This window comes from Arachis hypogaea, chromosome 13, assembly GCF_003086295.3.
Source record: "Arachis hypogaea cultivar Tifrunner chromosome 13, arahy.Tifrunner.gnm2.J5K5, whole genome shotgun sequence".
Classification (NCBI taxonomy): Eukaryota; Viridiplantae; Streptophyta; class Magnoliopsida; order Fabales; family Fabaceae; genus Arachis; species Arachis hypogaea.
In genome coordinates this window covers 126,504,872-126,516,516 of record NC_092048.1, presented here as the reverse complement: position 1 = coordinate 126,516,516, position 11,645 = coordinate 126,504,872, and the positions used below count along the sequence as shown (strand labels likewise).

The 11,645-nt window shown below is 34.1% G+C and overlaps 1 protein-coding gene and 1 long non-coding RNA gene across 2 annotated transcripts; both read right to left on the bottom strand.

The window, feature by feature from the left end:
- Positions 1-5,625: 5,625 nt before the first annotated feature.
- LOC112736027 (uncharacterized) lies at positions 5,626-6,870 on the bottom strand. The gene is made up of 2 exons (XR_011869947.1): positions 6,451-6,870; positions 5,626-6,021 (listed from the first exon to the last, which is right to left on the bottom strand). It is a non-coding gene; the product is annotated as an uncharacterized lncRNA (long non-coding RNA).
- A 669-nt stretch (positions 6,871-7,539) lies between these two features.
- LOC112733241 (small GTPase LIP1) lies at positions 7,540-10,778 on the bottom strand. Its single transcript, XM_025782130.3, has 7 exons — positions 10,166-10,778; positions 9,512-9,603; positions 9,274-9,415; positions 8,824-9,128; positions 8,400-8,453; positions 8,124-8,308; positions 7,540-8,037 (listed from the first exon to the last, which is right to left on the bottom strand). The coding sequence occupies exons 1-7, from the start codon at positions 10,248-10,250 to the stop codon at positions 7,842-7,844; spliced, it is 1,059 nt and encodes a 352-aa protein (XP_025637915.1). The 5' UTR covers positions 10,251-10,778; the 3' UTR covers positions 7,540-7,841.
- Between the last annotated feature and the right edge of the window lie 867 nt (positions 10,779-11,645).

Sequence of the window (11,645 nt, the reverse complement as noted above, 5' to 3'; positions counted from 1 at the left end):
CATAAGTAACCTTAGTCAAAACCGATGGCCCGGCACGAAAATTCCAATAGGTCGGAAACCGGCGCACGCCCTCTAACGACAACCAAAATGGATGATGCCCCTGAACGGGGCGCACCTTAAAGTACTCTCTCTTAAAACCATGAAAAGAGTCTTCAAACAAACCAAAAATACGGCGATGAGGCTGAGCCCGGAACGACATATACCCTTTCTTATGCTTCCCCTCCTTAGACGGAAGAGTACATAAGAAAAGAAAAAGGAAGACAGGAACAGAAACCGGGAGATCAAGATACTGACACACAAGCTCAAAAGTTCGAACGGCTGCCCAACTATTCGGATGAAGCTGAGACGGCGCCACGGAACACCGACTCAGCAGCTCCTGAACAAACGGCGAAAAAGGAAGCCGCACGCTGAGCCGAGTAAATATTGATTCATAAACCCATATCCAGTCCGGAACAGTGGGCGAATCAAGGTTCAAATAGCAAACGCGCTCGTCGGCGTCTGGGAGGGCAAGCTCATACTGCCGCTCCATATCGCCACCACCACAAATTGCCCCTTGATCACGGAGGCGTTGAAGATCGGCCTCCGTCATCCGTGACGGAACGCCCCACACGTCGCTAGTCACCCAGGTATAGCGAGCGGGGACGCCCCTAGAGGGGGCTATTGGAGTACCCACACCCTCACTCCTCCGCCGATGCATACCTAAAACAGGGAGGAGCACCACCATCAGCCTACTAACCCTACGCAGAAGCAAGGAAGACAACCGAAACCCTACTGCCACCACCAACCCAACACAGTAGTGCTCAACCCCTTTAAAACACAGACACCACCACCCAAAGCACAAAATGCAGTACAAAAAAGGAAATGGCAGAACAACGCATGGAAAATATAGAACAACAAAAGATCACAAAAGTGAAAACAAGGAAGAGCAGAGGAAAACCAACCTGATGATATAGAAAACAAGCCTGAAAAATGGAGATGGGAGGCAAAAACTCAACTCCAGAAAAACGCAACAAAGAGGAAGAGATTTTTCAGATTAGAGAACGAAGGGAAAGTAAAATGAACGAGGGAAGCAAGAAGGAAAACAAAACAGTTTCAAAAGAAAGCAGAAAGACGCAAATGGCCCTGAGCAATAATATGACGCACAGGGGCAATAGAGGAAAAACACCCAAAAACGTCCCCTCATAATAAATGCCCCTCAAAAAAGAAACCAATAAAGTACGCCTCGAAAAACGCAACAGGCACGATGGACACAGAAGAGTCGTGTCAAACCAAAAACAGCCAGGCAAAACTTCGCCACGACCTTAAAAGACCAGGGCCGACACACCGAACTCCCCTGACTCGCGGTCGGAACCACATCTCCCCATCGACAAACCGACCTAACTCGCGGTCGAACCCACATCTCCTAACGATAGACCGACCTCACTCGCTCTCATGCTCCGGGGGCAACTGTTACGGTCATCAAACCCGGCATGTGATGAAACGCCCAAATAACGCGCTCCTCGCCTGACCATGAAACGGCCAGGAACTCCCCAAATTGTCGACCTCAACTGAAAGAACCAAACAACAAAGATTCCTCCAGCGATGAGACCGAGCAACCTCTCTCTCTCGCTCGGGGGGCAACTGTTACGGATTCAGTCCATGGATCCTATACCCGGAACGGTCTCCGAACCCAGTTACCCGGGTTGGACCCGCTTCGCCCTTCCAGAAGGCCCGGAACCGGCCCGCTGAAGTTCCTAACCAACTTTCGAATTCAAACGTCTCCCTTATCTTAGCCAGATAAGATAAGATATGATGTTCACCATCCCCTATAAATAGAGGACCCAGGTCCCTCCAAGTATTCATTCATTCCTCACACCTTATACCTCTTAGATCCATTCTGACTTGAGTGTCGGAGTGTCTTTGCAGGTACCTCCCCCCCATTGCTCCAGTCAAGTGATCTGGCATCTACCTCAATCTGCAAGTTCTCGATCCATCTTTCAACCCGTACCAGAGACATCTTGTACAAAAATAAATGTAAACTGTCATCAGAATGTGTCACATTAACATACATGTTTGGTACTAAAATGTAATTTGTTGTAGAATAATATAATATAATGATGATGATTGACAAATTTCACTATAATTAATCATTAAAGGTTAACAAATATAATTATTTAATACATAGTATTTTTCAAAAAATAGCATAAACATATAGATTAGCACCAGAATGTGCCATGCTAACATACTTGCTCTAAAACTTACGCTCATAAATATTAGGTTTAATTATTCTGTTGGTCTATCTCAACTAGATTTCTATATTTTTTTCTTTCAATTAGGTCCTTACACAGTTACACTATTTTTAATTTTGTAATTAAGTCATTTTTATATTAAAAACATTAAAATTAATCAAATATTCTCTCAAAATACATGCAGTCAAAGATTTAGTTAGGTTTTTAATTATGAATACCTTTAATTTATGAAGAAGTATTTAATTAACACTAACATTTTTTACATTAGAAAAGACCTAATTATAAAATTAAAAGTAGGGTAGAGATCCAATTGAAAAAAAAAAAATTATAAGGACTTAATTACAAATTTAATAAAATTATAGGAGCCAATAGAATAATTAAACCTAAATATTAAAATAAAAGACTATATATAACATTCACAGAAATATGAAAAGAATCGTAATAATTTTTAAAAAATTATAAAATAAAATATTATAATGATTGATTTACAAAAACATAAAAAATTATGATAATTACTAAAAAATATGAGATAAAATATTACTATTATTTTTAAATTTTAATATAATTAATCATTAAATATTAATTTGCGTATAATTGATTATATAATTATTTTTAAAAAAATAGTTAAAAAGAGAGAAGTATCGAAACTCTCACCAAAACATATCACTAAAATATTATCCGTTGTAGAATTAGAATTAATGATTATTGGTTCACTAAAATATAAGAAAGAATCATAATAATAATTAATTAATTACTAAAAAAATATAAAATAAAATATTAAAATTATTGATAATTTTTAATATAAATAATCATTAAATATTTATTTATGTATGAGTAATTATATATATCTTTTAAAAAAAATAGTTGAAAAAAGAATATATACAAATTGATACTAGAAAGTCTAGAATACTCCACAACAGAATATTTAATGGCAGAATGTAATCTATTATAGAATAATATGATGATAATGATTATTCAAATATTTATCGATATAAATAGGTATTTAGTTAATCAAAAATATTATTTGTACACTAAAATCAGCCACTAAAATCAGCTATCAATGTATTTGTATATAAATATATGTGTGATTTAATTTATTTTTAACATGTATTTATATTCTAACATGTATTTTATAGATTGACTTGGTGGCTAATTTTAGTGTACACGTAGCATAGTCGTTAGTTAATTGGTTTTGGAGAGTTCCTTTCTCGTGTCAACCGAAGTTGTGACATTTCAGAAGGACGTTAAGCACAGAAAGGAACTTCACTCTAGTAGAAACTGACTCTCAGCACATGCTCAAAATTCAAAAAGAGAAATTGCAAGAATCTCCCATATTCGAATCCCTTTTGCAAAAGATATGTCTTTTCTGTTTTTCGTCCAGATATTAAAAAAAAAAAATAGTTCGCTGCTCATTGGCAAAATTTACATTGATGACAACCAACGTGGTATTTGAATTCTTCCTTGTTGATAAGGTGCGAAAATTAATAAGATCAGTGAATTCTCGCCATGAAAGGCCAAAATCTTTACAAATATTGAATTTGCATGGGCCGGATTGAACAAGTCTAACTAACACTAGCAGCCACCATGCATTGACATGAAATAATATTCATTAAATATTCCATTAGTGAGAAATTTAATAATAAATAAATATTACGATGGAAAAGGAAGTTCTAACTAGATCTTAATTCCTTGAGAAGTTTTACACAATATTCCTGTGATGAAATTGATGTTATTTATGCTAGGTCAATACAATACACCTCTTATCATGGGATTATCCAATACTACAAAAACCTGAGGAGTGTGTGTACACAATGTTTGTTATGGTGAAATACTAGTGGGGTGGGGTTTTAATACCTTTTGAGCTTCAATTCAACTACGGGGTCGTATCGGATCTATTTGTTTTATACTACAATTTAAAATTTGTTTGAATAGTACATAATAATAAAAATATTTATTTGTTTTTATTAAATTATTAAATTTGATTCCATAATAATATTTTATTCAACTTTTGATATTTGATAATCAATTTGAAAACTTTATATTAAATATACATTATAATGATCAAATTTAAATGAGATTGGTATTCTTTTTTAAAAATCGACTCAAAAAAATATTATATTTTACAATAACAAAATATAATTATAACAACAATTATGTTAGATATACATAAAAAATAATCACTTATACAGAATAAATTTTAAAATATAAAATACACATTAAAAATAAATTGAATAATATATATATTTATATACAAATGCATAATAAATAATTTAATAGCTAATTTTTATGTAAATATAATATTTTTATTATAAAAATTATCATATTATATATATTTTACTTTTACTATTAGACCGTCACTCAATTTGTATGTTAGGTAAGATGGTCCTGCACCCCTTGTAGGTGGGGAAAGAAAACAGAAATAGCTTTGCAGTTTTCATGGTTAGTAATAGTTGATCCACATTTACCAGAAGACCCAAATATAATTCAATTAGATACTTGGCCCCATGCCCCTGCTATATCAATTTTTCTCTGATTGAGAAATTTTGTAGATGTGGAAATAAGATGAGGACATGGAATTGAAGAATGTGATGCAAACCTATGAGCATAAGCCAGTGAGCGTACACCACAAATCCCATATTATCCCCAAAATCCTTATCTTTATTCTGATTTTATTCAATTATTATATTATATATTAAATAATTTATGGGCAAAATAGATTCGACTGGCAAAATGATCGTTAATATGATAAAAGAAAAATATCGGACGTTAAATTTGTTAAAAAAAAAAAGAAAAAATTTAGACAATCAACTATAACATAAGTTAACTCAAGTCAATTTTTTGTATTTTTAATTTTAAAATTTAAAAAATTAGGTTAATAGAAAATTATTTTTTTCTTTTTTATAACAAATTTCTTGTTTTTTAACTAATTAACTCTAGTTGGCTACCCTCCTAATTAATTTCTAGCGGAATCGAAAAAATAAATAGAAAATTAGCTAAATTCAATTACAAAGTGTTGTAAAGAAAAAATATTGGTCATTTAATGTCTTTTTTGATGGAAAAACATTATTTTTATATTAAGTTACCCTATTGTTATAATCTCATCTCTTATCTGTATTTATATGGAAATTCACGGAAGCTGCTAATCAAGAATTGTAAAATGATTTGACTATTTAACTAAATTATTATTTAATAATTTTCGACTATGAAAACTATTAACTTCACAATTGTACGTGAGTGTTCACCGTGTATCTATTTATCAACGGAACAGCAGTTTGGATCATTTGCACGGTAACAGCCTAGTTTGGAAGCGCTCTTAATAATGCCACAAATTTTTTGATACTGCATATGAGATGTAATGATTGTTTATGTTTTGTCATAAAAAATAAGTGATATAATATTTGTTGGAGATAAGGTTGAATTTTCTTTTCTATTCTTCAATATCTGAATATCTATGCACCTTACTCTTTCCAAACATTTAGCCTAATTAACTAGTTGGAGCAATAATGTAAGAAAGCAAAGAAAATGAAAGTTACTTTCACATAGCTTCCTATCACCTTCACAAACAGCAGTATATACTTCTGAGATTTTGCATCAGAGTTCCGCTTGAGATTCTTTCTCAGAGTCAGTTTGTGTAACCTTTACTGTTGTCTTATGAATAGCTTCTCCGACCACTTTTGCTGCTGATCTTGCACTTTCCTTAACAGTTTCTTTGCTTGTGTCAAAACTCTTCTCAGCCGCATCCATCATTGTTCCTTTAACACTATCAGCTCCTCTATCAGCCCCACCCCTAAAGCTGACCACCAAAACATGTATACATACCGTTGATTTTATTAATTCCCTTGTTGTTTTATATGGAAACATACTATTTACTTAGATGATCACAAATCTAATATCTCACAATCACAAGAATAATGGTAAAATTTATAAATGGTAGAGTTCATTTTTCTGTGTGTAAACAGAGATATTCTTACATAAATACAAATTTAACAAATCATTTTGAAGTGCATTTACAATTAAAATGGATCCCCATCTAACTTTAGTTTAATATACATTTATTATTTATAGACCCCACCAAGTATTGTATGTGCCTAAGAATAAAGCACTAAATTTGTGTTTACAGGAAAATTGTGTTGATCTGATATGTTAAACTTGTGGTCACACAAAAATTTCTGTGCGTATAAAGATATAATAATCTAAAGGGTGTCTAAGGAACCGAGCTTACTCAAGATCTGGTGGGGAAAACTGCATCTGCAAGTCATGTATGATGGTTTTGATTTTCTCCCATGAACTTTCGTGGGATTTTCTAAATAGAGAAATGGTGTCCATTACTATCCTGGAGAGAAGTGGTTTTTCAGGGTAGTTGTTTTGATTAATATGTTGGCTACCTTCATCAGGTGCTATAGGCTGAAACTGAAGAATGAATGGGACACAGAACAGAAGAAAGAATAAAAGGGAGGTTCCGTTGAATCTATCCATCCCAATATGTAATGAAATCTTCAAGGTTTGAGAGAGGGAGGGAGGAATGACAATGTATGTGGCTGGTTTGCGGTTTCTGCATTTTGAACCCGTTCAAGATACGTGGCCTTCGCATCTTGCATGTAGTCATTCGTTGCTTCTTGAATACTTCAAACATAATTATCTTTTGGCATCCATGTATTATAAATAAAATAATAAGTCACTCAATGCATTGAATAGTTATCATTTTTTTTATGAATTTAATAATTTTTGGCAGTATAAAATTACATTACCAATGCATTGAAATTATCTCTTTGCAAATTAAGGAATTAGATACTTTCAAATTTTTTTCACTTGAAGAGATAAAATGTAATTTTTTATCATATATTTTATATATTTTATAAGTAGAACTAAAAAATAAATAAATAAAATATTAAAAAATAAAAAATTACATTTTACACCCTTAATTGAAAAAGAATTGAGAGAATTTAATCCTACCTTTATATCGTTCTTAACATTATATTAAAATTCTATATATCTAAATAACATTTACCTATCCACAAAAACCGCTTCTAAGTTTTGGTGGGTGGTGTAGATCAATAACCTCGCCCTAACAATTTTGTGGAAATCAAACTTCTACTGACAATTAAAAATGGCTTTCGTGTTTACATGCACTCTCATGAAAGAAAATCTCCATTACTTATTTATATTCATCAGGTATGAAAGACTGCTTGAACGGATTTTAAAAGTTTCACAAAGTTGACCATGTTCATAAATCAAACCCAAATTACTCAAATTTCTTTAGCATGCGTTTAAGCATCAATAAACTAAAGCTCTTTCAAAGGACACTTAAAACTTCGGAAACAAAAGATCCATCCCATTCGCAAAGAATTAGAGTATTGTTGTCGTTTCCAACTATAGGGAAAGATATGTATGACATAACAGGAATTGACCATTTATCATATAATTCTTCCCAAACTTTGATCAAGTAGCTCCTCCTTCCCACTGAGGAAAAGCCTCTAAAAATAATGAATGAATCAATAGAAAAGTTACAAGAGGAACAAAGAATTTAAAGAAACATACAACTTCATTCAATGCAAGAATACACATCACTGTATCATCAAGGACAGAAGGACTGATAACCAAATATAGATATCTTCAGACATTAATATCGGAGCGCTTTGTCCTCATTGCAGCATTGATTTCGGAGGAGCCAGACAAAGAAAATCTAGGGAAACTATAGTTTTCAGTGACTGAAACTGGCTGTTGAGGATAAAGAGTAGGCGGCGGAGTTAGGTTCCTTTGAGCCGGAAGGGGGGGAAGCGTGTCATACTTGTAAGGATCACTGCTTACGCTGCAGTCAACAATAAAATCTGAGGCCCAGGCATGAAACAAGCTTGAAGAGAGAAAAAACAATGATTTCCAAGGAAAAAGAAAAACCTTGTACTATAGGACTGATCATCTTCTATGAAGTTATCATCTATTCGCTGAGGAAGTCTCTGAGCAGAAGGAATGGACCATTGATCATCATCATCATCTATACGCTGAGTGGCTCTTGGAGCAGAAGGAATGGACCAAGGTCTTGGTGCAGGCATTTCATCTGAGAAATATCTTCTCCTGATCAGCTAAAAGAAGAGGTAGTGCCAGAAAACTTAGATGACATCCAATCATGAAGGAAATAAACTAAAAGGAAACAAGATCAATAGCCATACTAACCATGAGGAAAAATTTCATCACAGCCTCTTTGTCATACCTTGCTTCTTTAGCAGCCTGCAGACATCTGGCATTAAAACCACAACTACAAGAAGAAAAATTAATTGTACAACAACTATTCAACAGAATTAAAAACCAAACATATCTTTGCAACAAATTAATATAATTTGAGATTTCAACATTTTAATCCAGATGTTACAGCATCTCCAGTTCAAAAGTTTCTAGAGCTCAATAGAGTGGCAAGTAATTTTAGAGGGACTAGTGGTTGAAACTCCAGGTTATTAGCATTAATATCAGATCAAATGTACCTGAATGTGATGGTCTATTTTACATGGAGGAACTCTAGAATCTCGAGCATAGAAAGTTAAAAGCAACAAGTGAATCCTTCATTAAAATCGATACAGAAACTTTAAGTTGACACACTTACAGCAATAAGGCCACCACCACCAGGAAAGGTCTCAGTCAGCGGAAGCTCCTCACTGGATGGAAGCAAACCCTGCTTCTCAACCCACTGGCGTGCAACATCAACAAGATTCCCGCTGCTTACTCTTTTACCCTCTTTTGCAGCAATATCAGCTTTGTTGCCAATAACAATATATGGAACGGGAAGGCCACCAGGGCCACCTGATCCCAAAGGAGCTGAAAATGTCCCAGTTGCCGCAATCTCAGCTGCCCACTTCTGCAAGCTAGTCTTTGTTCTTCTTTGTGAAAGATCATGAACAAAAACTACACCTGGGTATGAAAAGCAATTGGTTGGTTTTACAAGGCCAAAAGGCAAGATACTCCTCTTTGTAGAGTTCACCATACACAAATACTACTTAAAAATGTAAGCATATACATTTTTGATAACTAAAACAATAGGAGCTTTGTTACCAACCATTAATCTGAGAATAAAACAGAGATCGGCAATCTTTGTACCGTTCATGCCCTGAGACATCCCATAGTTCAATGAAGAAATCTCTCTCAGAATCACCTTTAAGGCTACTTGAAGAGCTGCCAGCATTACCATAAGTAGTGTGCTGAAAAGCGGGGAAAATAACAGTCATTCGTATTTGGTAGAGACACTGATAAACAGAAACAAAAACATATTTTCTTGTTTAAGTGTTACTAACTACCTTCACAGAAACTGTACAACCTATTGACGGTGCAGGGCGAGCAACAGGAATACCTTTAACAATCAGCTGAACTAGAGAAGTCTTTCCAACACCTGCAATGAATCAGAAACAATAATAAAGAAGGGAGCCATAAGAAGGAAATCACTTGGTTCCGAAGATCAAACAGATACGTCCTCAAAGCAAGCCTAAATAAATTGTCTTACTGCTTGGAGTCTTGTGTTGACAAAAAAAAAAAATTTCCAAACAACATAAGGCTACAGCAATTCCCACCATCTTCTCAAACAGAATAAGATATTGATCCATTTAAAAATACATGGAATACAATAACTCTTGGAGCCATCACTAACCGTAAAATTGATTTCATTCATAGTGATTAGTTTTCTTACTCTCCTACTCCCCTGATCTAAGGTTTTCCAGCAGAGCTATCACAAAGTTCCAATGGATCTTCATAGTACAACCTCCTAATCTTAATCAGCATGACTTTTTGTTTCTCTCTCTTTTTTTCAATCCACAGTACAAAACAACGTGAAAATTTCCCACCAAAACGAATGATTAGGGGGAAAAAAAATAAATTCGGAAAAGTTAACACTAAGCTACTAATAAGTGAACGCAGCAAAAGGGTATTCTATAAGAAATTAAGAATCATTCATGCACCTGAGTCACCAACAACTAGCACTCTGACCTGTCCACAGAGCACCCCACTATTCTGCTCCGTGTTCTCACGTTCCCTCCAAAACATGGTTCCCTCCAAGACCCTCTCTAGGAATCACTATCGCAATACCAAATGCCAAAACCCCAAATGCTCTTTCTCAAGTTCCGTCAAAAGGGTTCAATCTCCCCGTAAAGCACCGATTTTTCAAAATAGGGATCCCAAATCCCCTTCCAGAATCCATGTTATGTGAGAATCACACCGAGATCCCAAACCCCATTGTTACGCATCTCTGAAAGAAAGCACCACAAATCCAAATGCGCCACCAAGAAAATCAATTACTTCGCCAATCGGATCTAATGAAAGAAGCTTCTGAAAAGGTACCAGAAAGTTCCAGAGTAAAACAATGGTCCACGATTAGGGTTCAGGTAAAAATTGATGGAATATGCAACTTGTTCAAATTGGGAAAGAAGAAAAGAAAAAGAAAATGAAGAAAGAGCAAGGTAGTTTGGATGAGGAAATTTGAGAATGAAAGAATCATGGAGGATGACGGTGCCACAAACTTGAAAAGGAAGATGAGATGCCATCTCGATACCAATTCGTGAAAACCACGCCACCGATAGCGCGTGAGTGCGTCAAATCTTAATAATTTCACTTTCAATTTTTAAATATAATTATATTTTATTAACGACATATTTTGTATTAATAATAGAATTTAATTTTCATGTACACATAGTTAGTTATATATTATTATTATTATTATGTTGATAGAAATAACTAATATTTAAATTTATTATTTAAAATATTACTTAAATATCAAATCTAATTAAATGATTGTATGCAATATTTAATAATAATATTTAAAGAAAAACTAAATATTAGGATTGGTGAATAAAAAAATCTCAATAAAACAATAGAACGAGTGGATTGCATGACTTTGGTCATTAATCATTGATGATATAATTTTAAAATTTTTTATTTAAATTAAATAAATATAAAAATTACGAAAATATATAAAATATAAATTAATTATCTAAATACATAGCGATTCACGATTGCGTTGCTGTTCTGTATTATGACGGGGACATGGTTGACGGAGATTGGAGCCAACTTGATAAGGTCTTTTGGGCATTCCCTCCTTGCGTTGATGCGTTTAAGCAGTGCAAACCTTTTGTATCAGTAGATGAGATACACTTGTACGGAAAGTCCGATGGCATGCTATTAATTAATGTGGCTCAAGATGATAATAACAACATTCTGCCCATTGCTTTTGCATTAGTCAAGTCTGAGACAACCGAGTCATGATCGTTTTTCCTATTGAATTTAAGGCAGCATGTTACTCCACAGCCGGGACTTCTTCTCATATCTAATAGATCACAGACCATTCGCGCTGTCGTAAATGTGAAGGATTACTATGTATTCATAACACGTAGTGGAAGAAAAGAAAGTAATCCTAAATATCTATTTTGTACTTAAATTTTATTC